This window comes from Gorilla gorilla, chromosome 13 (assembly GCF_029281585.2).
Source record: "Gorilla gorilla gorilla isolate KB3781 chromosome 13, NHGRI_mGorGor1-v2.1_pri, whole genome shotgun sequence".
Classification (NCBI taxonomy): Eukaryota; Metazoa; Chordata; class Mammalia; order Primates; family Hominidae; genus Gorilla; species Gorilla gorilla.
In genome coordinates, this window is record NC_073237.2 from 69147220 (window position 1) to 69172924 (window position 25705).

Genomic DNA, 25705 nt, shown 5'->3' on the forward strand with positions numbered 1-25705 from the left:
ATGAGCCACCGTCTGCCTAATTTTTTTGCAGAGATGGGGTTTTGCCATGTTGTCAAAGCTGGTCTAAAATTCCTGGGTTCAAGCAACCTGGCTGCCTTTGCCTTCCAACATGGTGGGATTACAGGCACGCAGGGATTATAGGTGTGTATTGCTGCACCTAGCAAGTTCTAATGTATTTTAATCCTTCCTTTCAGTTTTCACTGCTCTGAACTATTTTAGGCCCTATTATTTCATATTGTCAATGCTGTCTCAAGTTCATTCTCTTCTCTCCTCAAACTATCTTGGCTACTATCACCAGGCTAATCTTCTGCAAATAATTTTATCTTATCACTTTGTCTTTCAAACGTTTACACCTGTTCCCTTTCATCTACAATCTCAAGGTCAAAGTCCTCCCTGGTTTTCAAGGCCCAGGATTTTCAGACCACATCTCACCTATCCAAACTTAGTGTTTACATTTTTTCTACTCTATCTGACCCAACTCCTTCTTACCTTTGTGTCTGTAATTCTCCTTGCCTAGAATATTATACCAGTATACTCTCTTACTTTCTAAATCCTATATATACTTTAAGACCCAGCTCAAATATCAATCTACCTAAAACCTTGCCAGACTAATCCAGCTTGATGATGGCTACTAGCTAAGAGCCTACTAAGCTCCAGGCACTAAGGAAAGTTCTTTAAAGCCCCATAGTTACTATTACTATTAAGTATCATGAGCCTTGGTTTATAAATGAATAGACTATGGCTTATGGATATGAAATCTAGCAGACAGTAGAATCAACCTTTGATCCCACATCTGACTACAAAATCTAGTTCTTACATCTCTGTAAGGCTGCCCTAATAATGACCTCCTTTGCAACAAATATATACTGCTATTTGTTTTATAAACTGTAATATTTCTTACAATTCTGGGTCTACAATGGGCAATAAATAAATTTTGAATAATTTGGTTACCTGTTTTATAAACTCATCATGTTGTACTGATTTTATATAAGGGGTGCCTTACATAATTCATTTAACTACATTGGCATTTACATAATAAATCATATTTTAATAGATTCCATGATACAACAAAACTTATACATTATTCAAAAACTATTAGACTTAAGAGTTATTGTTTTCTTAATTCCAGGACTAGCATTTTTTAAATTTTTATTTCAGAACTGGAATTTTCAGGGATATAATTTTTTAATTAAACAGAAAACAATTTGGTACATTAACTCAGATTTGCCACCATCAATAACAATTTTGCTTATAGAACTGAGAATGCTCCTTTTTTGAAGTAAGGGCCACAAGCTGAATGTAAAAAGACAGTTCAAATGATGATGAGATATCAAATGCCTCCTAAAGCACAGTTAAGGAAGGACTGAACTCTTCCATCACTCCCAGATGGTACATTTCCATATTAAATTCATTCAGAGATGGAGAAAATAGTTATCAGACCAGTTTTACTTTTACACCTGTCAAAGGCACTTACTTTAATGGACATTTACTTTTATCCCCACCAATTATTTGTTAGGTCATGCCTTAGTATTAAAAGCAGTTTTCAGGATTAGTCAATATAGCCTAAAAGAACCACTGAAGTGAAAAGAAAACAGTTCCCACCCACATCTGTACTTTGCTTTGTAACCTCCATTTGTTCTTGCCCTTCCTCTTTTCTTTATAATACCATTGAAAGGCGGTATATAGCCCATTGTTAGCCCCATTCTACTTACAAATTAAATCCCTAAAACCTCTTGGCTCATTATCTAAAGAGTCAGATACAGAATATTAGGTTTACTGTGACTATGTAATTTACTAGATTTGTACCTTTCACTAAGCAATGTCGGAGTTTACTATACATTTGTTGGCAAAATTGTGGGAACAGCAATAATTATTTAAAAATATGTTTTAAAATAATTCAAAAAAGAATGTGATGATAAGAGTGCTAGATGTTCAAACTGGTTTACCATGAACAGTTTATACCATAAACATTTTAGTTTTAGTAACCAGTTGACCAGCCAACTCAGTTGGCATTGTGACCTGATTTGAAGATTGGGTAGATGTTAATGAGCATCCTTGATCTCTTGGGTGAGCAATAGTAATTGTCAAGAAGCACAGAGCAAATCAGTGGCAACCATTTCTAAGGCTTCCAGTAAGATCATTAGCTTTCCCTTACTATACTTTAGGAAGGAGGTAAATCCCACAAACTTCACTAAGAAAAGTCCTCAGACTGCCTGACAAGGTTTCAACTGGAACTTTGGGCACAGAGATTTGTTTTCCTAATAAAATTAATCCCAGTGGCAAAGGTTGATGTTCAAGGCTCCAGAACTAAAACATCAATAATATTTTTCTGTTTGTTAGTTGCAAACTGCAAACAGATCTGGCCTTCCTCTTGAATGGAGAGAGAAAGTATATAGCTCTCAAGGGCTCACTCTGTCCTTGCCCTTTATTGCTTTTCTCACCTTCCCAGGCCTGCTAGAGCCACTCAAGCAACTAGAGGAACATTTGAGGTGGTGGTGTGTGGATCTCCTGAAGTCTCTGATAAAAGGCATTCATTCTTCTTTGAAAGGTGAAGAATAAATTTCTCTCTTATTTCTGGGAATGGCTTATAGGGCACAGGCTTCTGGGGCTCCTATAGACCTTGCCAGGGATGATCAGTATTTCTATGCCCAATTTTGGTTTGGTAGCATTTCAGAGAGGTGCAGAGTGATCACCACAGTACAGTTTTCAATCACTAACTTTCTTAGGTGTCAAAACTCTTTGACCCCTGTTAAATGTTAACGCTTGAGAGGAGATACAACTTAACAGCTTAACACTTTAGTTCAGTGGTTCAAGATGCATTCCCTCACCTCCTTCCCAACCAACAACATCAGCATTACCAAAGAATTGATAAAAAATGAAAATTTTCAGGTCCCATTCTAAGATTATTGCAGTGAAATCTAGGGGAAGGTGGGGCTCAGCTATCTGTGTTTTAACAAGCCTTCCTGGACATTCTGAGGCAGACTAAATTTTGAGAATGTCTGCCATAGCCAATAGTCAGGTTAGTACTAAATTCCTAAGGTGAGGAATGTGGAATATATGGAAATTCAACACTTGATGAAAAAGAAGACTATTTCATAGATTTATAGAATATACTATATCTATAGTATAGTATATCTAGCGAATATAGTATAGCATACTTATAGGATATACTATATCCAGAAACCAAGGATATAAATGAGAGATGCAGTGTTGATCTCTGCAAGAAGCATATTGTCTCAGACAAATTAACCTATAGCTGTATAATACAAAGGTTATAATACAGGAAAATACGATGTCCTATAACCACACAGAAGAGAGTAAGTCTGCTTGAGAAGGTTAGAGAAGGCTTTAAATAAGTATAAAACCCGGGCATGACTGAAGCTTTAGGATATGCCTGGCACCGTTGAAGAGCTCTATATATTTAACTCCTCAAGCATTTTCTATCTCCTCATTTTACATGAAAAAGAACAGAATCTCAAAGAAGGTTAAGTACAAACATTGAAAATCTATGCTCTTACTATAGATGGTGACTTGAACTAGGTCCTGAGGACTACACTGTGGACATGTACAGAGGCAGTGACTAGCAAGCAATTGTTGGGGATGGACACTGGGCGTGATGAAGTTGAAACTCTTAAGTTAATGGGGTGGCCTGGGAAAGAGGCCATAAACAAAGGTTGAGTAATATTATAAAGGACCTTTGTTTGTGCACTTTTTCCCACAGACAGTGAGAAGCAGAATGGAGAATTTATGCTTTGGTGAACTCTTCAGTATAAAGAGTAAATCTGAATCTGAAAGGCAGTGACATTTGTCATCATTCTATTTTGTTTCTACTTCTCAAATTGTTAACCCCTATGGTTGAACTCCGTACTCCTGTGGCTTGAGACTTCGGTCTTACTTGTTTTCATCGTACTGAAATCTGAACCAAGGGCCTCTCCTAAATCTAAAAGGGCCCCCTCAGGTCTGTCACTATCTTGGAATAAGTATCTGCATGGCCCAGTACGTTGAGATTTGTGATCTCATTTAATGGGGCTAAAGTAATGGAAAAGACTGGGCAGGAGACTGGCAGGAACATGTGATCGCTACAATTAACTAAAACACATTGTCATGAATAATATTATCCTTGGGTGTTGCTGACTTTAATTTCCCAGTAGTCTTTTCCTGCAGCAATAATAATAATAATAATAATAATAATAATAAAATAAAACATTACTTCTTTACAGAAATTTAAAGCTTGGTAACCGCTGGGCAACTAAAGAGCAGAAAAATCATTTCAAATTAGACTTAGAAACACTTACGTGTTCAGATAAATATTCTGAAGTTTTTTACTCTCCTCAGTCAGGAGGAGAATAAAAAGTTTATTTAATATTATGCTATCTAATTTTTTATTTTTTATTTTTTGAGATGGAGTTTCGCTCTTGTCACCCAGCTGGACTGCAATGGCGCGATCTCGGCTCACTGCAACCTCTGCCTCCCAGGTTCAAGTGATTCTCCTACCTCAGCCTCCCGAGTAGCTGAAATTACAGGCATGAGCCACCATGCCCAGCTAATTTTTGTATCTTCAGTAGAGATGAGGTTTCACCATGTTGGCCAGGATGGTCTCAATCTCTTGACCTTGTGATCTGCCTGCCTCAGCCTCCCAAAGTGCTGGGATATCTTACTTTCATAATAAGAACGACTATTTATTTATTTTTTTTAATGGAGCTTCACTCTTGTTGCCCAGGCTGGAGTGCAATGGCCCTATCTTGGCTCACTGCAACCTCTGACCCCCGGGTTCAAGCAATTATCCTGCATCAGCCTCCCCAGTAGCTGGGATTACAGGAACCCACCACCATGCCCAGCTAATTTTTGTATTTTTAGTAGAGGTGGGGTTTCACCATGTTGGTCAGGCTGGTCTCAAACTCCTGACCTCAGGTAATCTGCCCGCCTCGGCCTCCCAAAGTGCTGGGATTACAGGTGAGAGCCACTGCGCCCGGCCAACCCTATCTTACTTTCATAATAATCACGAAGTGAAGCAGTAGCCCTACTAGGCACAGGTTATAGTGTCAGAGGAACAGCATTTTAATGTTGAGGTTATTACTTATTAGCAATGTCACCTTGAGTAAATTACTCAGCCTTTCTACTCTGCCATCTCATCATTGTTTGTAAAAATGACTCAAAATAGTACCTGCCCTATAGGGTTGCTTTAAGTTTTAAATGAAGATAGCGTTTAGAACTTGAGAACAATTTTCACTAAATAAAAATTGGTTTTTGTTGTTCTATTATTAGCTGGAAAATAACAACATTTCTAATTTGTTAGTCAATTTAAGTTATTCTATAATTTTTACAGGTGTTGAATATTAATGCAGTGATTTTTAATAAAATAACTTAGTAATATATTGTTCTAAAAGTTCTATAATAACTTTTAGTTTTATCTAGCAACATAAAAAGAACAATTTCATATGAATAAAGGATTTCTCTCCTTTTTCCTTTTCTTTTTTTTTTAGGCTGGAGTGCAGTGGTATGATCTCAGCTCACTGCAACCTCTGCCTCACGGGCTAAAGCGATTCTCCTGCCTCAGCCTCCTGAGTAGCTGGGGTTAGAGGCATGTGCCACCATGCCTGGCTAATTTTTGTATTTTTAGTAGAGACGGTGTTTCCCCATGTTGGCGAGGTTGGTCTCGAACTCGTGACCTTAAGTGATCCGACTGCCTTGGTCTCACAAAGTGCTGGGATTACAGGTTTGAGCCACAGCGCCCAGCTGAAGATTTCTCTCCTTTATAACCTATGATCAATCCCTTCTTATATAGTCTGTAAAATAAATATATATACTATTTCAATTGAAAATAAAGGAAAATGATGTGAAAAAAATCACCATGACACCCAGAAGCACAGGTTTATCATTATTACATAACTACAGAGCATTTTTTTTTTTTTTTTGTAACAAGGACAACTTAGACAATTTTCCTAAGCTGCCCCAGAAACCATATTTTCATGGCATGTCTTTTGGAACTTGCAATGGGTTTCAGGAGCTCAGAATGGCAAAAAACCAAGAAACCTGGCATAAAATGAAACTAGTGTTCAGAAACTCACCTTATCTCCTTCTTCTACCTGGCAGAGCTCCTCCTCAGTTGCAGGATTAAAGACAGGAAATTTCTTGCCACTCACTGAATCATGCCATTCATTGTTTATGAAGATCTGTAGAGATGAAGAGAAAATACATACAAGGCGCTTAAATATGCAGCAAATTTTGGAAATTTTCATAAACTTAAACTAAAGCATTTCACCATGCCTAAATGATGCACATCTCTTCACCTCTCAAAACTTTCTGGCTGTTTAAGACATTTTGTGTTCACATGCATAGACATGTACTAAAATGAAGTACATAATGCTTTTAAGTTTAAGGTATGCAATCACTTCAACACTAGAAAATACATACTGGAGAAAACAATCTAGAAAACAATGCTTTTACCTGAAATGGCCATGAATTTGAGGCAAAAGCAAAGGCTTTTGTGGGCTTGGTCTTTATTAATGATTGCTTCTATTTTCCACTTTAAATTCTGAACATCCTCATTTTGGGCTACTGGTGATTTGGAATCATAAGAGATTATTTTCTAATCCTTTAATGTTTTAAAGTTAAAAAAAGAATTTTGCTAAAGGATTCTAAAAGGAGTTCACTTAGAGAAAATTAGCTAGTCACATTGTTTCATTGGCTTTTTAAAAGCATATGGTTTTATTCTCCTTTTCAAAAGATTACCTGGTAATTTCGTTGTCTTCAGACAAAATCAGGAACAAGATTTCTTAATGGTAACTATGAGAAATAGACATGCAACTAAAGAAACAGTAAGCACTAAAAAATATGGAATTTTGTGGCTCACGCCTGTAATCCCAGCACTTTGGGAGGCCGAGGCGGGCGGATCACGAGGTCAGGAGATCGAGACCAAGGTGAAACCCCGTCTCTACTAAAAATACAAAAAGTTAGCCGGGCGTAGTGGCGGGCGCCTGTAGTCCCAGCTACTCGGGAGGCTGAGGCAGGAGAATGGCGTGAACCCGGGAGGCGGAGCTTGCAGTGAGCCGAGATCGCGCCACTGCAGTCCAGCCTGGGTGACAGAGCGAGACTCCGTCTCAAAAAAAAAAAAAAAAATATGGAATTTTGTCTGTGTGTACTATAAAATAGAAATACTTAAAAGCATCAGTATGTCATTTAAAACATCTCAGTTTTAACTTTCATGTCACTGAATTTGTCTTTTCTTGAGGAGCCAGCTTTCACATTTCTAATTATTTGAAATATGAAAACAATCATAAATACAGTCTTGGATAGTATATAACTTTCTGTTAGACTTATGACAAGATGGACTAGTTTATTCGATTTTGAATCAGAGGTAGCTAACACAGGGAGTAAAGGAAGGTGACATATGTGCTGGATTATAACATATATCCTAATTCAGACATCCCTTCTTACTGGATATCTAAAGATAAGTTATTAATAGTTCAACCCCGAGGGAGAATGTAATGAAACACTCCTCCAAGGTTTAAATTAGCTACTATGCTAAATGCAAATTACTTATTTATTAAAAATTCCCCAGTGATCACTAGCATAGCTTAAAATTCTATCAGAGTAATAAAATGTATATTACTATGTATCCCTAAATGCCTGAATGTAATTCATTCTATATTCTGTGATTTATTATTTAGACAAAATATACTTCCCTGGTCTCCTCTATACTTCCATTGGACAATTTGTCACTTTTTAAATAGTCATTTTTAAGTGTCTGCCTTCCATCAAGGGCTGTGTATGGTTTTCCAGTCTATCTTCAGTGTCCAACAACCCTCAAGCAATTTTAGCCTCAGTAAAAAATTCTTGAATAACTAACTTAATTGAATCAAAGATCTATAATCCATCAGCTACTCATGGATAAGATCTATAATGTTCTGCAAATGAATACTCTATGACACTTGTGATTTCCTACAAAATGGGGAAGAGGATAAGCCGTCTTGTTTGCCCATTCATGCCAATATAATTTTCCATACAAGAAAACAGCATTATTTCCATACAAGAAAATTATCCTGTATAGTTAGAAGCATTCAAAGGAATTGTAGTACTAGCCTGAAATTGATGGTAAAACACATGGGCATGCCTAAATAAAGGGAAAAGGGGCCCAAAGCTGTTCAGATGAAGAGACTAGATGTGCAAAAATACATATATGGGGAAATGAGAAAGATGGAAGAAGTATCAAGAAACCCTATCAGATTACAGAAACAAGATTAACTGAATACAGATGAAGACCATAAAATTCATTGTATTATCTTTTGGGAAAAAACACTAGGCTCTTAGATCAACTTGAGGAAAAATAAATTCAGATCAAAGTGCTGATTTGCCCAACGTCTCTTAGAGTGAATCAACACTCTAGCTATCAGAAATACATTTTACAGAATCCCATAATTATTCTTAGAGTGTTTCCATTTATGCCCTTACAGCTTAGTATTTTTCTTCTCAAGGGATGGCTGGGAAAGAACTTAATCAACTTGTCCCAAACTCAGCTCACTGTCATCTCTAGCTTTATGCTGCTCTCACCCCAAAGTTCTAAAGCTTGCTCATGCACACTGTCCCTCAGCCCTCTCTCTCACACACTTTCCTTCTTCTGTTAATGACACAAATAATCCCTAGGTACCCTTTTGTATCACTTTGTTCTATACAAGTATAAAAAAGCTTTCCCTGTTCTCTTTGCCCCCTACCTCTGCCTAATTAAAATTTAATTTTCACCTTGTCATCATAATCTTCCTCAGATTCTATCTACAGCCCTCCTCAGAATACTTTAGTGATCCTCTATTGTCAGACTGCTTAACATGGCACTGGAGGTGGTTCACGATCTTGCCCCAACGTGCTTTTCCAGTCTTTTGCCCTACCATTCCCTCAGTTTACCCTTTGTTCCAGCCTCATTCTACTGCCTCAAACACCATGCTGTTTTTTGCAGCATGCTTTTATTCACACTGTTCTTTAGACTAGAGTTCCACTATTTTCTTCTATTTTTACTTCAAATTCTAGCTTACTGCATCATCTCCTCATGAAGATTTGACTAGTTGCTCCAATTGAATTTAATCTCTTTTTTCTTCTTTCCAACATAACATGTTAGTATCCTACTGATAAATTACGTATGTTCTGCTTTGTGTTAATGTTAGATATCTACATATCAGCCCATAAAATTCCAAACAAAAAACTAAAGATATTGCGATACCTGCCGTAGACTTTTAAATCAGTCTTTCAAAACCTGCATCAGATTTATTCACTTGGGAATTCTGCCTTCTCTCTGCCTAAAGATTGTATTACCACCTTAGATTTTGTACCTCTAAACTAAGGGAACACAGATCTCATTTTGGCAGAGACCCAGAATTTCACCCTTCTACAATGTAATTTCATTAAAAATAAAATAAAACAACATACAGAATCAATTACATTTTGCTAGGCCTGTGGTCGGACTTTCTAGTTCTCGCCCGAGTCCTCTTATCCTTAGGTCTGTGATAATCTGTGGTTTCAAGTTCTCAATAATATGCTCTCAATATATTATAGCTTATTTTACTCTCTTTACACACTTTTTGGTAAAAGAATTATTACAGTATGTATGTACCATCTAGTTCCATGATCAGAATTTGCATCTAAGCTGTACATAAAACTGCCACTTTAGATTAAAGCCAGTGAATGTTTTGTAAATGAGCATTAACCTGAAGTAATAACACATGTTTATCTGGCAGCCTGCAGGCAACTGAAGAGATCAGCTGTAGAGGACCCCAAATTACCAGCACTGTTCTGCATTATTCAGTTTTAACCTTTAAGACAGGAGGACACTGTGAGACCAACTTGTGTTTGAACTTGTGTTGACATTTATATAATCATGATTAGTAACTTTTGCTTTATCAGAAAAGTGTTTGTCCAATAATGAGTAAATACTTGAGACATAGTCTGGCAGTTATTGTGGAAAAATGAGAGATGAGTTAGCCATGGCCTCTGCTCTCAGGGGCTTATAATCTAAGAGGAGAATGTATTCATATCAAGAGCAGCCAGTACAGAATTAAAGACTGTGGAGCAAAATGGCCAAAGCAGTGGTGTTGTCAATAAATGGTGTAGACGGGCATAGGCTGAAAGAATGCTTCTTTGAAGGATGGAACTGGATTGGTGGAAAGAAGAAAAAAAAAAAAAGAGTAAAGTGGGGGACAAATCTTTGGAGGTTTGTAACACAGTAAACAGAGCAGCTCCCAACAGAATGGAGTTGCAGTGGACATAAGTCACAGATAAGGCCTGACATTGAAAATAAAGTCAATTTGTGGCAGATCCTGATCCCCAGAGAAAGAAGTTTAGGCTCTATTCTGGATATAAAAAGGGAGAGAGACCAGATCAAATGGATGTTTAGGAATACTGATTTTAAAGCACCCCAAGTGGATTTGAAGTAGACCAACCAGAGTCCAAGAAATTAGCCTTGAGACTAATTTCATAATCCTATCATAAGGTCACAAGGTTTTGAAGGAGAGTGATGTAACAGTGCAGTCTACAAATTATGAATTATGCCATTCTCCCACAAACAGAGGCGTTTCAGCATGAAAAGGGAATTTGGCATAGGTAATGTGATGACCTAGATTATTAGAAGGCCAGGTATTGCCCAGTCTTTTTCTTCCCCTTAGCTACAGATAATTTATTCATAGGGCCTACCTCAAATACGTTTTTTTTCTGTTTTAATTATAGGAGCTTTACATTGGGCATTTGCCTTCCAGCTCACTGTGTGACCAAATGTTTTTGTATAATCACTGTTCCTGTAGTTATATTAATGGTTATATGGAGAAGTCTAGGCTAATGAATGTTTGTTATAATAATTATAAAATTTACATTAGGCTTGTTGAATGTTCTATAATGGTGACAATCTTATTTTCCATTTGTTTTTTGCCTTTAGCCAGCTTAGAGGAAAAGAGATGATACTATAAAAGTAAAATATTCTTGGGTTCTATGTAACCATTATATATTAACTCAATTCTAATTATGAATTTTGGACTTAGGTGACTTTTGAATAATATATATGTAAAGTAGACATCAACCTTCAGTTTGCAATATTGATTGGAAATTATAAATGCCTATGCATACTCTTGGACTTCAAGTACTTTCTATATGGGGAAGCAATCAATAGAAATGTTGAGGCAACTTAGAAATGGATTTTTACACTTCAGATTTTAGATATGCCACATTTTAAGAAATGCATCATTTTACCTTTGATAAACAAGTAGCCATTTCCTGGATTCAACTGGTGTCCAAGAATTAGTCATAATTGTGAAAAAAATTGCCTTTCCAGAGTAAAAGTTATTATGTCTTAATGAATTGTAAAGCTACAGTTCTAAATAAATAAGCATAATTTTCTCAAAATATTTCTGGCTTGGATAAAGCTAGTTTTGACTAGTGGCAAAATAAAGCCCTATTTGCCTTATTTGCTGATATGAGATTTTGGAGTCCGTGGGCTAAAGTGGGGAGCCCCTGACTCCTTGCAAAAGATACTCAGAGTGCCTTAAATTAATATTATCTCGGCAGGGCAGCGACTGGGCCAGCAGCCCTAGACTCTGTAAAGGAAGGCAATACTTTCTTGGTGGGAGAGAGATTTTAAGAGATCACATTTTCAATGCACAAAGAATTTCTTTTAAGATTTTCCAAACGAGAGGGAGGGTGATGAGAGTCCCCATTTAATGTCATCCATGTGAATTTTCAAACTTGAGAACTGAGTCACAGCACAGGCTGCATGGGTGGTGGTGTGAACCTGTGGAGATTGGTGTGTGCTGTAAATGTGTCAACCTTTTCTCAGCTTAGGAACCTACCAAAGTACTAAAGGCCGCTGGGAGTCAGGGAGTATGAGATCGGGGATGAATAATGAGGAGGAGAGACTGAACAAAAGTCAGGTGGGGTGTTAAACATTTAAAAGAATCAAAGCTGGATCTCTGGCAACTGCTTTGCACCCTAACCCCGAGGCAGGAAAGCAAAACGTTGAGACTCAAAGTTAGAAAATGTAAAAGGAAATTAAGGAGGAAATAACAAAGGGAAAGAAAATTTTTAACTGTCATCAAATGAATGAAAACAAAATGACAGAATGACCAAAACAAAAAATAGGAGAAATAAAATTTTCCTTTCATTTGCTTTAAATTATAGTCTGACTTTAGTAACGTGAGTATATACTCTTTTTTCTTGTTGTTTGCAAAACCCCGTCAGCCTTTTCAATTGTGTCAGGGAAAGAGAAAAGATGCCACAGCATTTGTTTTGAGCCACTCCATCACTGTGTCCTAGAGATGATAACAAAACTTGTCAGCAACTTCTGTACATCATATATTTTCTGTATCAGAGTTAAGACGTAGAAGCGATAGAAAGTTCTGCCCATTTTTAGCAGTGTCAAGACCTAGTAATAGAATTGCTCGCATGTAAGCCCTCTTCCTTCTAAAAGAATGCCAAATATAAAGCATAATTCAGTAGTTATTTGTATTCCTTTGACATCTAAAAAAGTATCGATAGAGCAGTGGAAATAGTCAGTGGAAATGGGACCTGGGTTGGGGGAGGGAACGGTTCAGGCAAAGTTTTTAGAGATGTGAGATTTGTGCAAATTCCCCAGTGAACAAATTTCCATTAGTAAGTCAAACATTACAATGAATCAGGTAGAGATAATATCAGAAAACCCAATATTAAAAACACTTCACATCCTTCTCAAGCAATGCTTCTAAGTTTGTGGATACTTTTGCTATATACATCTATACACCCAAAACATGTCAGCGTCAGGAAAACCAGTATTACACAGATTTACTTTTCTGATTTATTAGATTTTAAGTAAGGGTTTGTGAAGCAATCCTTGCTCAAATTCTTTTGAACATGGTTCTATGTTGTCACTTACACTTGGTAAACATATAATGTATCCCCTGGCTATAGTTATAATAGCATCGTGATAAATCAAACCAAAGTGCACCCCCCCACACCACCATCCCAAGCCAGATAATTGCTATTTTCAGATATCTCTGTTTGATGTCTGTATTTCTATGAGATTTATTTTATGCTGATTTGCAACATATCATCCTATACATTATCCATGCCATTTCAGAGTCATTACCTTTACTTTGGGTTGGTCTTCAAATGAGTTATTTTTCATATTCTCTAAGAGTGTTTCCCTCATTCTGGCAAGTATGTAGTGACAAATTCAATAGGTTAAAGTCCCTGTTACAAAGTTATATAAAGAGTTGTACTGAGAGCCCTTATGAAATGGGGACAATACCCTCTCTTAGGACATGAGTTCTTTACTTTAGAATTGTTAATTCCATTTTCTTACAGTCAGGCAGGTGCCAGAAAACAAAACAACTTGCCAAGACAGCAGTCCTCAGAGATGAGCTAAGGTATTGCATTCTAAATATTAGTAAATGATTATCTCCCACTATTAAAATCAATGATTGGTTCTGTCACTGGTTTGTGGCCATCATCATGTTTCTGCTTAGCTCTGGCACTTTCTGAAAGGAAAGTTTCTGATGTGGCTGAGTGCGGGTTTCTGGAAGAAACTGGAAGCTCTATTGTGAAGTAACTGGAAGGTGGTTGCTGCATTGAAGTTATAAGGCTCACTCACCTAAAACTTTTAGACCCTTGCTGCTGGTCAACAGACATTTTGGTAGCATCAGCAAAAGCTGAAAGACTGTTAAGAACACAGAATCTCAGACTTCAGCCTAGATCTATTCTTTCAACCACAGTAAGGAATGAATGATAAAAATGCAGTAATAGGTGTGAAAACAGTTGTTAGAGCTAATTGGGAAAGGGGGATAATACCCTCTTCTCTTAGGATATGTGTTATTTACTTCAGATTTTTTTCTTGATTAGGTTTTCTTGAGTGAGCTTCTAGTACTACTGGTTTTGATATTTAAGGAAAAAAGGATATCATGTGGGAAAGCATCAGATCCAAGATAAAAAGATTTAGAATCCAGTTTATTCTACTTTTGCATTTTAAGAGCTATGTGACCTTAAGTCAGTCATGATCTCTGAGCTCGGGCTCCTCAGCTTTGAAATGGGACTCTGCTAACATCTTTTCTAGCTCCTCCCAGTGGTTAATGATGAGCCTCAAATGAGAGAAATATATGAAATCAGTTTTGAGCTGTGATAAGCAGTATAAATATAACTTACATTGAGAACAGAATGATCATATAATTCTAGGAGTCATCTTGGGAAAGAGAATCAAGGAGAGAAAGGACTAAGTAGTTAATAAGTGCCAGCCACATTCCACAAATTACCTCACTTAATTCTCACAGCCACTTCCCAAGGTAGTCATTCTCATTCCCAATTCACAAACAGAGGAACTGAAGCTCCAGGGGATGAGAAGCTTGGCCAAGGTCATATAATTAAATACATAGAATAGCTGGAAATTGAAGCCAGGTTTAGCTTGTTCAGTCACTGCACCTTGCAGCCAGTCAGCTATTTTTTCACCTGCCTCCAAGCCCAAAGCAAACAAAATATTGCTTCAGTTGGAAGGAAGTTAAAAACATTTCCCAAGTGAAAGCAGCATCACAGCACGATCAGCTTTGCCTTGAACATAAGTCCTCTCCTGTTTTAAGCACCTCTCGGTGATTTTCCTCAAAATCCGCCAGCCGATCTGGCCCCAGCCTGTATTTCAGTTTCGTCTCATCCATTCTCTCCCTTATTCACTTTACTCCAGCCAGATTAGCCTTTGGATAGTTCTTTGAGCATAACATGCTCTTGTCCTCGGGGTCTTTGCATGTGGTAAGACCTCTGGATCTTTGTTCTTCCCCACTCTTGGCCACCTTATTCTCTACATCCCTCAGGCTTACCTTTAAAGCACCTTCCTAAAAATCCTCATCAAAAGCTCTTCTACTCATATTCTCTCAGATTTCAGTTCTTTTGCTTTAAACATTTATCCTAATTTCTGATTAAAGCATTCTCTTATTTTCTGCCCCACACTATTCCACACACCTTCCAGGAATAGAGGCTGCATGAGACGTGGATCATATTAGCCCCCTTATATCATGAGAACTAGCATAGGGCACTCGTTCAAGGCCTTGTTAAATAAGAGGAAGGGAAATATGGGAGAAACGAAAAGCAAAAGGGAGAAACAAGCAAAGGGGACAAAGGAGGTATTTGGAAGTTCATGTAGCTGAATTTGTTTGTTGTAAGAATTTAAAGAGATAATCATGGGGGAAAAGAAGCACTTCAAATCGTGCCTGGGACGTATTATTCAATGATTCATAACTCTTCTCCATTGAAAATATCTCTTTAACCCAGAAGGGTTAAACAAAACCAGAAATCTAGGAAAGCAATCTCCTACTCTAACCAAAATCGATTCCATAGGAGTTGAAGAAACGTAGTTCACGCAGACATTTCACATCCATGTCAAAGTCTTCTGCCTCATAGCCTCTCCTAGCCCAAACGTCACATTTTCAGTCAAAGCAGAAAACCTATTTCCTTTCAATTTCCCTATTGTTCTCTTTTTCTAAGTTGGCTGCAAACTTTCTCTTGTTGGCCTGGGAACAGCTGAGCAGCAGCTGGAAAGACCATGGTAATCAGCAATGGGCAAATGAAAGTCAGGATGAAGAAGGATACAAGAGGATTCTGGCAAGTCAGTGTCCCAGAGTAGTGGAATTGACCTTAGACAAGTCTCTTGCTAGTGTGTTAGCTCAAACTGCCAGCATTGGCAGTGTAGCTTTGTCACTTACTTGTTGTGTAACTTTAGTAAGTTACATAGCCGCTCTGTTCCTCAGTTCCCTGAACTGTGAAACAGCAATACTAACCTCCTCATAGGGTTATTATGAGGATTAAATAAAATCATTGTCAAGAACTTAAACAGTCATGGCAGAGTAAGCACAATAAATTTTACCTATAATTATTTATTGTGTGTGTGTGTGTGTGTGTGTGTGTGTGTGTATGAGTAAAATGTCATTAGCTGATGAAGGTCTTTTGTAGCATGAACAAACCATGGTTTAATAAGTGAAGCTTACTAATTAAGTTAAACATTTTGGCGTTTGAATTCTGTCTGAGAATGCTTGTCTTCTTGAATTTCCTATTTCCTTTTTATAAAAAAAAAAAAGAAAAAAGAAAAGGTAAAACAACAATATTGTGAAGGGAGAATGGCAAACAAAGTTACCGAATCCTGTAGGAGAAAATTTTTGATCCCTGAAATCTTGGAAGACCCTTGGAACTTCACTCTGATGCAATCTTTGTCAGATGGGACGTGACTGTACAAAAAAGAGTGACAGAAAAGCTAGGAGAAGACGTGAGGAATACTTGTGGGAAACAGGTCTAGGAAAGGTTGGGTAAAAGGGAAAATTCTGGAAAAACTGGAAAGGATTCAGAAAAACAGAACTAGGATCACTAACGTTAAATCATTTCCCATGTCCAGGCATTATTTCAAGGGCTTTGTATGCATTAAGTTCGTTTAATACTTTCATCGACCTTAGAAAATAGGTGCCTTTATCATCCCCATTTTAAACATAAGAAAACCAAGGCAGAGAGAAGTAATGTAGCTTGCCCAATGATCACATAACTTTCAAAGAATCTCTTCATTTAAAGGCTCAATAAAATGGAAAATGTGGGGTTCATTTAGAGTTGGAAAGAGGAGTAATGAGGATAAGGATGGGATACGAGTTCATATTAGTGAATTTATAACGATGTTTTTGAGGTTTTAAATTCCAAAAGCTTTTGTATAATTTTAGAAAGCCTTTCTTAAACTCTGATCTCTCTTTAATCTACCCCAACAAAGAAATAATCAGACTGTACTAGAAAATAAGTCATAAAAAGATATGCATCAATAAATTCTTTTGTTTGGGTGAAAAGCAGTCCCAAGCTTGAGAGTATGTAGCTTTTCTATCGTAGTTGTAATATTTTTTTTTTACTCAACCCTGTCTTTTCTCTCCAACTTGTCCTAACAACCAATATACTTCTAGCTATAATAATAATAAAAAAGGACATTAGAATAGTAACAGAAAAATAACACAAGACTTCAGGGGCTGGTAATAGAAGATAATTCCTCAGACACTATAAACTCCTTGCTTACTTGGTTTGTAACCAGGGAACTTATTATAGTTAATAACCATCATTTTTTTTAACTCCTCTTGCAAGAGCAAATTCAATCCAATTCTTCACTGGGACATAGTAAAAAAAAAATGCGAAGGCATTTGAAAAAGTTCACCCATTTAGATTTAATTACATACATAACTGGTGTCCTCCCAAGTGTGAAAACGCTGTAACCAATAAATTAAACAATAAAATGTTATCTGAGCAGAACAGATTTATATAGAAGATGCATGAGAAATCAAAATTCACTGACTTGTTTGGAGTATTTTTACCCAGAAAAGTTCTTAAACACAGAGCAAAAAGCCTGCTCTTTGAGTCTTGCCTTCTTTTGGACACTTAGGTCAGTCACTTTCCCTAGAGGGGAGTTGTTGCACAGTGACTTCGAAGTGAATAGGTTTCAATCTCAAAATCATCTCTCTGTGTTAAGGGTTCATTAGGTCTGTTAGATTTTTAGGACCATCTCATTTGTCTAGTACCGCTTCTTACGTGCTTAATTAATTACTACTAAGTGAAGCTTAATTCAGCAGGAAGGTTATTTACATTAGAGCTTCCTTGAAATACACACACAAGGAAGACTTTGCAAACTTCTGCAAAGCCAAAGGAGTGGGGAGACAGGGGCATCCAGACTACCAAAATATCTTCCTAGGCAGTATCATTAAAAAAAAAAATCCCATTAATAATAGTAATACAATAATCTAAGCATTGTCAACAATTTTGAGCTTCATGAAATGTATTTTTAAATGTATCTACTTTCAATTGAAATTTCTTGTGAATGACAAACTTGGAATAAGAAAATGAGGGAGACTGGACTCTTGCAATCTTTTGGACATACCTTTGCCAAATGTAAATTGTTTGAGGGTATGGATTTACTGCATTTTTCATGCTACCATTTGTAGTAAAACTAAATGGAAAAAATCTTTCCTCTTTAACAAAACCTCGTGATAACAATACCTTAAAATACACTTCATAGCTGCTGGTCAACCATGTTAAAGGCACAATCTGATCTCTGCTGCTACTTTCCTGAAGAAAAGAGCCAATCAGCTGAGCAACTTCCTCATTTGTTGTGCTTTATGAAAATGAAAATGCAACAGTCCTTGGGATTTCAAAGCCATCCATGGTTACAAGTAAGGAAATAAATATATAACAGTGGGGACTTTTACTTTATCATTAAATTATAATGCCCTTTGTTTTTCTGTTGGCTAATTCAGACAGCAAAATGGCTCTCCCTTGATTTGCAAGAGTTAATTTCTTACCATACTTTCTGCATCACACCATAAAGATAACTTCAAGTAATTTTGGTTAGATTGTGTTTTATTCATTTGTTTGTTTTGGAGTTCTAGGATCTGACAGGAAAGCAGTGTGAAACGGCAAAGTTCAGAGTTACTCTCAGAACGACTCAAGCAGGATCCATTTCCTAGTTCCCCCCAGCTGTGGATTTTAAAGTCTGGATCTAGCTCCTGCTCTTGTTTCTCTAAATATTTATCAGTTAACAATTACACATCTGCTCCAATGGCAACAAACTTGGCTGAAGAAATAATGCTTTTCTTCCCCCCACCAAAATATGCAAAATAATGCAAGTCCATCTGAAGATTTTCGAATCCAATTATCAGACTTAAGTCCCCCTATTTTAACACTCATTTTATTAAACATATTGGAAAGTTATGTTATTTCAGTATGCTCTCTTTCTCCTTGTTTGCTTTCTATTGTTCCTACTCGTTTGGTTCTTTCCAGTAAGCTTCTCTAGTGAGTATTTTGCTCTCTTATCATACATGCCGGCTATAGTGAAGTTGATAGAAGTGCTTAGTAAAGTCCTCTGAATCCTGGTATAAGAATCCTTTCACACAGAAGAGAATTCCTTTCGCTTGGAAATATTTTAAGAAATAAATTTATGAAAGATTGTCTGATATGATTTAGATCATATTTGATCAGGACACTAAACTGAGACCTGCATTTTGCATGCCTTTTATTTTTATATTTGCAAAAGGCTCTTTACACAAGTTTACTTAAATTGACCTTTAATGCTTTACATAAATGCAGTTTTTGCAAACCCGAGTCAAAGCAGAAAATAGAAGTTTTACTCACCTTAGTATATTGAATCTTCAAATCGGTGAGTAGGACAGGTAAGTCTGGCGTGCCTGAGGATGACATTTCTGATTCGGCTCCTGGAACACAGGTGACTGGCTCAGCAATTTGGTTCTGATAGAGCACTTGGCTTTATTTGTTCCTTTTTTATCTGCACGGGCTAAAGTTTATTTGCATACTCGGATACGATTGGATGAACAAACTCAGAGCAAAAAAAGAAAACGACACTACTTATTTGTAACACCTAGGGCAGGAAGCCTTTGACTTTAAACTTAAATCCTTAAGAAACCAGTGCTCCAGCATCGAAGTTGTACCTGGAGACAGTGCACTATTTGCAGATGAATTAATTTACAAAGCCGAAACCTGTGATAAGTGTATGCAGCAGCTGCTCTGGCCACTAAGGCCAGTTATTATTTTTTTGACTTCTCATGCTTTTTAATGCTACTATGTAACTTTCTGTTCTCTGACAGACTTGGAATCAGAGAATTTGAGGATTGAAAAGAGTCTAAAAGGGCACTTGTTCTCAGTAGAAGCTGGTGAGCAGAGAACCCTGGCCAGGTGTCTTCAGGACAAGGCTTTCAGGAAATCAGTCCATCTCCCAGAAAATCAAGGTGCTGTTTGGGGAAGAAAGGCCCTTTATCTACACCCTACCCTAAGTTAGTTTTAAAATATCGTATCAGTCTTGTGTATTTTCAGTGCTGGGTAAGTAGACCTACTGTGATCTCAGAAGCCCTAAATTATCTTTATTTTCTATATGTGAACAGAAAAGCCAGCAGGACTTTTAGGGAATTCGGAACACACTGTCACACACAATCACCACAATTAGAAATATGGCAATATCATCTATTAAAACTCATTTAAAATGAAAGTAATCCTGGTTTTGGAAGTTGTCTGTATTTATCAATATAGGCAGCGTACAAAGGCTAAATTTAAGCAGGGCTTCCAAACAATTCAAGTTCTTAAATTAATGTTTAGCTGAAGGACAATTTTTTAAACAGTGTTACTCCCATTTTAAGTACAATACTTTATTGTATTGTAGCTCTAGCAAACGTTACAATAGGAACAAGATAAAATACTTTGGATGCTCTGATTATGAAGAATCAACCAATTTTTTTTTCTAGTGAAACTTGCCAATTCCCCTGAATATGGGACTTACATACGGAAACTAAAAATTTCTGAATTGTTTGCCCAAATCAGGTGCAGCACTTATTTCCCTTTCTACCCTCATTTCATATCCCCATTTTAGAGACATACAGAGGGTGAGTAGCTTACTTATGGTCACAGATCTATTAGTGCAGGACCAGAATTTCATTTCAGGCCAGTCTGACTCCCAAACCTGGGCTCTTATTTCTGTTTACTATTTCTGCCCTATTCTCCACAAGAGAACTCCTACATGGGTTCAAGCATCAACTGCTTTGGTTTTCTCAGTGAATAGTCACCCTTACAGGTATTTAAACATAACTTCTTATTCATCTAAGACAAGAGTTTGCAAAACTTTTTCTGTAAATATTTTCAGCCTCTGGGCTGGATGGTTTCTGATATAATTTACTTATATAAGAAACTGTAGATGATAGGTAAATTAATGGGTGTAGTTGTTTTCCTATAGAACTTTATTTAAAAAGACGGAAGGCAGGCCAGATTTGGTGCACGAGCCAACTCCCTAGATTCTAAGGCAATATCATTCCCAATGCCTTTGACTCCCCCGTGTCTCATGTTTGAAGACCAGATAGAAACTTCTGTGTTCTTTCAACATTTCTCTGTTTCTTTCTTTTTGGAAAGTCTAATTGTTTTCTCTCTCAAAAATGTGTTTTGAGTTAAACGCACAATTACACAACAGCTGTTACATAACTTGAGAGTGGTGCTCTGGCCATGCCCAAACAGCTGTGTTTTGCTGCTTTCTTCTCCCAGAGTCACAGTTGTTTGTGGATTCAAATACTGGTTGATTTGATGTCCAGGCGATGAAAGCTCAAGGCTTCATAACATACTTGGCTTGTCATCTCACTTCTTATATGATCATTCTCGATTGTATTTTATTGGATAATTATGTAAGAACAGTCCCTTTATACCAGGCATTCCTGAATGTAGGCAAAAGGAGTTGCTTTGGAGACAGGTTACCACACCTGCCCATTTAATTTCAGCAAATATTTACTAAGTATCATTTATGCATCCATAATTCTTTAGCCTTAACCTCACTTAAGCAGATCTTTTCTGCCTAGAAACCACAGGGCCTGAAACCTATATTTTTGAGGTAAGCATCATCCTGCCCTGAGAGCTTATTTTGTAGAATAGCATATTTCTGGGAATTGCTGCATATGAGGAAAAGATTTCATCAGACTACTTCTATCCCTTACAGAGGAAATAGTGGCTTTTGTGAGAACCTAGGGACCAAGGTTGCACATTTTAGGACTGGACCCAGGATTGTACGTTTTTATGGTATGCCAGGACTATGCGGCAGAGGAGGAGCTGTCCCTTTAACTTGAGAGTAATCGACAAATGATGTTTCATCTTCTTTTTCCTCCTTATGAACAAACTAAATCACACACACACACACACACACACACAGGCACACGCACATATGGAGAGAGAAGCAAGAAACATAAGAGGATAGTTTATTCATCTCTTGAATTTGACTTCTCCAGCCATTTGTGAAAGCTTTCATTATACCAAGAAACATATAGATTATGACTTCAACCATTCTTGAAACTACTCTTTCATTTCACAACAAACATCTCCAGAACTCCGTCCAATCCTCAGTTCCTGAAAAGATAAAAGGAAACTAATCTGCCACCCAGTACTTAAAATTTTTTAAAAAATGTTGAAAAAAGTCATATGATGAATTAAAAATAGCTTCTGCAATGGACTGAATGTTTTTTGTCCAGTCACAATGGATATGTTGAAATCCTAACCCCCCATGTGATGGTATTAGGAGATGGAGCCTTTGGGAGGTGTATTAGTCCATTCCCATGCTACTAATAAAGACATACTTGAGACTCGGTAATTTATAAAGGAAAGAGGTTTAATTGACTCACAGTTCAGCATGGCTGGGGAGGCCTTAGGAAACTTACAATCACAGTGGAAGGGGAAGCAAACAACGTCCTTCTTCACATGGTGGCAGCAAGGAGAAGTGCTCAGCAAAAGGGGGAAAACCCCTTTATAAAACCATCAGATCTCATGAGAATTCACTTATTATCATGAGAACAGGATGATGGTAAACCCCCTCCATGATTAAAGTACCTCCCACCGGATCCCTCCCATGACATGTGGGGATTATGGGAACTACAATTCAAGGTGAGATTTGGGTGGGGACACAGAGCCAAATCATATTAGGAGGTAATGAGGTTATGAGGGTAGGACCCTCATGAATGGATCAGTGCTTTTATAAAAGGGACTCCAGAGAGATCTCTTGCTGTTTCTGCCATGTGTGGATGCAATGAGACGTTGGCAGTCTGTAATCCAAAAGAGGGCTCTCACCAGAACCCAACTATGTTGGCACCCTAATTTCAGACTTCAAGCTTCCAGAACTGTGAGAAATTAATTCCTCTTGCTTATATGCCACTCAGTCTATGGCATTTTTGTTATAGCAGCCTGAATGAACTAAGACAGTTTCTTTTCATATTTCCTGATTTCAAGATCCTGGAACCATTTATTGAAGATGAACCTCTCCTACTCCAGTTACATGACCACTCCCCTAACTATTCTCTGTTGCCTTAGCATGTCTGCCTGTTGGTAAACCTAGCAAGAAATCTATCCCTATGCTTTAGATTACTACATTTTTATCAGATACCACATTGCTCTTATGCTTATTTGAGTTTTAATAATTTGGGAAAAGTGGATCTTGTATGCAGTGAGAGAGTCTGTACTTAGTTGACAAGTTGATGTTAAAAATGGAAGTGGAAGGCAGAATTCAAGTATATGAACATAGGTATTTGTTGACTAATTTCTGTTCACATGCCATTCTTCTTCAATTGGAAAAATTTCCTCACCTCTGATTTCTCCTGCTCTTTACATATCCTTTCATTGTTCTTCTCTTTGGCTTGTGTTACTGAGATAGGATAGATGCCCCTCTTATCTGGTCTAACCAGGACACTAACTGATTAGTAAGGTCACTAAAAGAAACAGTACATTAAAGCCTCTGTAAGATAATTATTTGAGTTTAAATAGGTTTTTGCTAAACCTTATGGGTTGAGGCCATTTCTTGGAACTGGATTTGCTGCTTGGAATTTGAAATAATCTTGCATAAATAGTACTCATAGTGTTTTGTCTAGTTTCCAGTTTGTTTCCTTAATGTGTAGAAAGAAAGACACGAAAGACATCAATGAGTCAATCAAAATGTAGACTACTTTGAGATTTCCACAATTTTTTCTTTTTTTTTTTTTTACAATTCTCATGCAGATTATCCAACAATGTGTTTAGAAATTTTATGATATTGTTTGTAATATATTCAGTTTAATTTTCATATAAGCAACTGCCCTGGCAATGAATCAATATTTTGAAGCTGTTGAACGGGACCAGAAGACAAATAATTAAAGAATAAAGCTCTATAAACTGGAAAACATAAGACAATGGATTCTTTCCAAGAATCTCTGGAGAGAGCCTGACCTGTCCACTCCTTTGATATTGGCCAGTGAAACTGATTTCAGATCTCTGGCTTCTAAAAGTGTTGTTTTAAACCACCAAGTTTATAATTGTTACAGCAGCCATGGGAAACTAATGCACTAATCAATAAAAGTTCAAGTTCATAGATGTCAAAATGTATATGTTGTCATTGATCATGCACCCGTCATTCTTTGTGTCATTCAGGTTTATTGTTACTATCTAAATATTCTCATTTAAATAAGGGTAAGCTTTCTATCTGTACCTTACAATGAAAAACTCACCAGGTGTTTTATATATTTTATATACATATATATTTATGTATATATATGTATGTGTATATATAGAGAGAGTAAAGATGAGAAAGAGGTTTATTTGGCTCATGTTTCTGTAGGCTGTACAAGCATGGCACCAGCATCTGCTCAGCTTCTGGTGAAGCCTCAGGAAGCTTTTACTCATGGCAGAAGGCAAAGGGGGAGCATATATGTCACATGGAGAGAGAGGGAGCAAGAGAGAGGGGGAATGTGTCAGGCTCTTATATAACCAGCTCTCCTGTAAATTTATTACCATGGGGAGAGCACCAAGTCATTCATGAGAGATCCACCTGCATGACACAAACACCTCCCACTAGACCCCACCTTCAGCACTGGAGATTACATTTCAACATAAGATTTGTGGGGTAAAAACATCCAAAATATATTATTCTGCCCCAGGTCCCCCAAATCTCATGTTCTTCTCACATGGCAAAATACATCATTCCTTTTCAATAGTCCTCCAGAATCCTAGCTTGTTCCAGCATCAACTCAAAAGTTCAAAGTCTCAAGCCTCATCTGAGACTCAAGGCAAGTTTCTTTTACCTGTGAGTCTGTAAAATAATAAACAAGTTGTTTACTTCCAATATACAATGGTAGTACAGGCACTTGGTAAACATTTCCATTCCAAAAGGGAGAAATTGGCCAAAAGCAAGGTGCAATGGGACCTACACAAGTTCAAAATCCATCAGGGTAGTCGTTAAACCTTAAAGCTCCACCGTAATCCTTGACTCCATGCTCTGCATTCTGGTGTGAGAAATGTGGTCCTGAGGCCTCTGGTAGCCCTGTCCCCATGGCTTTGCTGGGCACAACCCACATGGCTGTTTGCAAGGGCTGGAGTGAATGCCTGCAGCATTTCCAGGCTCAGAGTACAGGCTGCTGGGCCTAGAGGGCAGTGGCCCCATTCCTACAGTTCCACTAGGCAATGCCCTGGTGAGGACTCTGTTTGGGGCTCTAACCCCACATTTCCACTTAGCACTGCTCTAGTAGAAGTCCTATGTGGGAGCTCTGCCCCTGCATCAGGTTCCTGCCTGGGCACCAGTCTGAATACCTGCAGACTTAACATTGCATGGAAGCTGCCAAGCCTTATGGTTTCATCCTCTGAAGCAGTGGCCAGAGCAGTATCTAAGGCCTTTTGAGCCAAGGCTAGAGCCAGAGAGGCCTGGTATGGGGAGCAATGTCCCAAGGTAGTGTAGGGCAGCAGGGCTCTGAATCTGACCCTGAGAACCACTCTTCCTTCCTAAGCCTCTGGGTCTGTGGTGGGAGGGCTTTGAAATGGCTTTGAGGCCTTTCTCTCCTTGTCTTGAATATTAGCACTTGGCTCCCTTTTAGTTATGCAAATCTCTCTAGCAAGTGGTTGTTCCTCCACCTGGTGGGTTCTTCTCCCGAAAATGCTCTTTCCTTCTCTACCACATGTTCAGGCTGAAAATTTTCTGAATTTTTACACTCTGCTTTGCTTTTAATTATAAGTTACAACTTTAAGTTTTTCCTTTGCTCCCAAATCTGATCATAGGTTATTAGAAGCAGCCATGCCACATCTTCAGTGCTTTGCTGCTTAGAAATTTTTTCCTGCCAGATTCTAAGTCATTACACTTAAGTTTAAATTTCCATAAATCCCTACAGCATGGACACAATGCAGCCAGGTTCTTTGCTAGGGCATAACAAAGGTAACC

At 37.7% G+C, this 25705-nt stretch overlaps 1 protein-coding gene across 2 annotated transcripts in view; it reads right to left on the bottom strand.

Annotated features, from left to right (window-relative positions):
- Positions 1-25705, bottom strand: part of ALDH1A1 (aldehyde dehydrogenase 1 family member A1) — a 179779-nt gene that overhangs the window by 33256 nt on the left and 120818 nt on the right. Inside the window, exons 2-3 of one of the 2 annotated variants that reach the window (XM_004048130.5) lie at positions 19129-19208; positions 6069-6173 (exon numbers count right to left, since the gene is read on the bottom strand). In XM_004048130.5, the coding sequence (XP_004048178.1) occupies positions 6069-6173; positions 19129-19194 (171 nt within the window). In that variant the 5' untranslated portion in view covers positions 19195-19208. The remainder of the gene's footprint in view (positions 1-6068; positions 6174-19128; positions 19209-25705) is intronic. The other variant, XM_055351489.2, reaches the window with a different exon arrangement.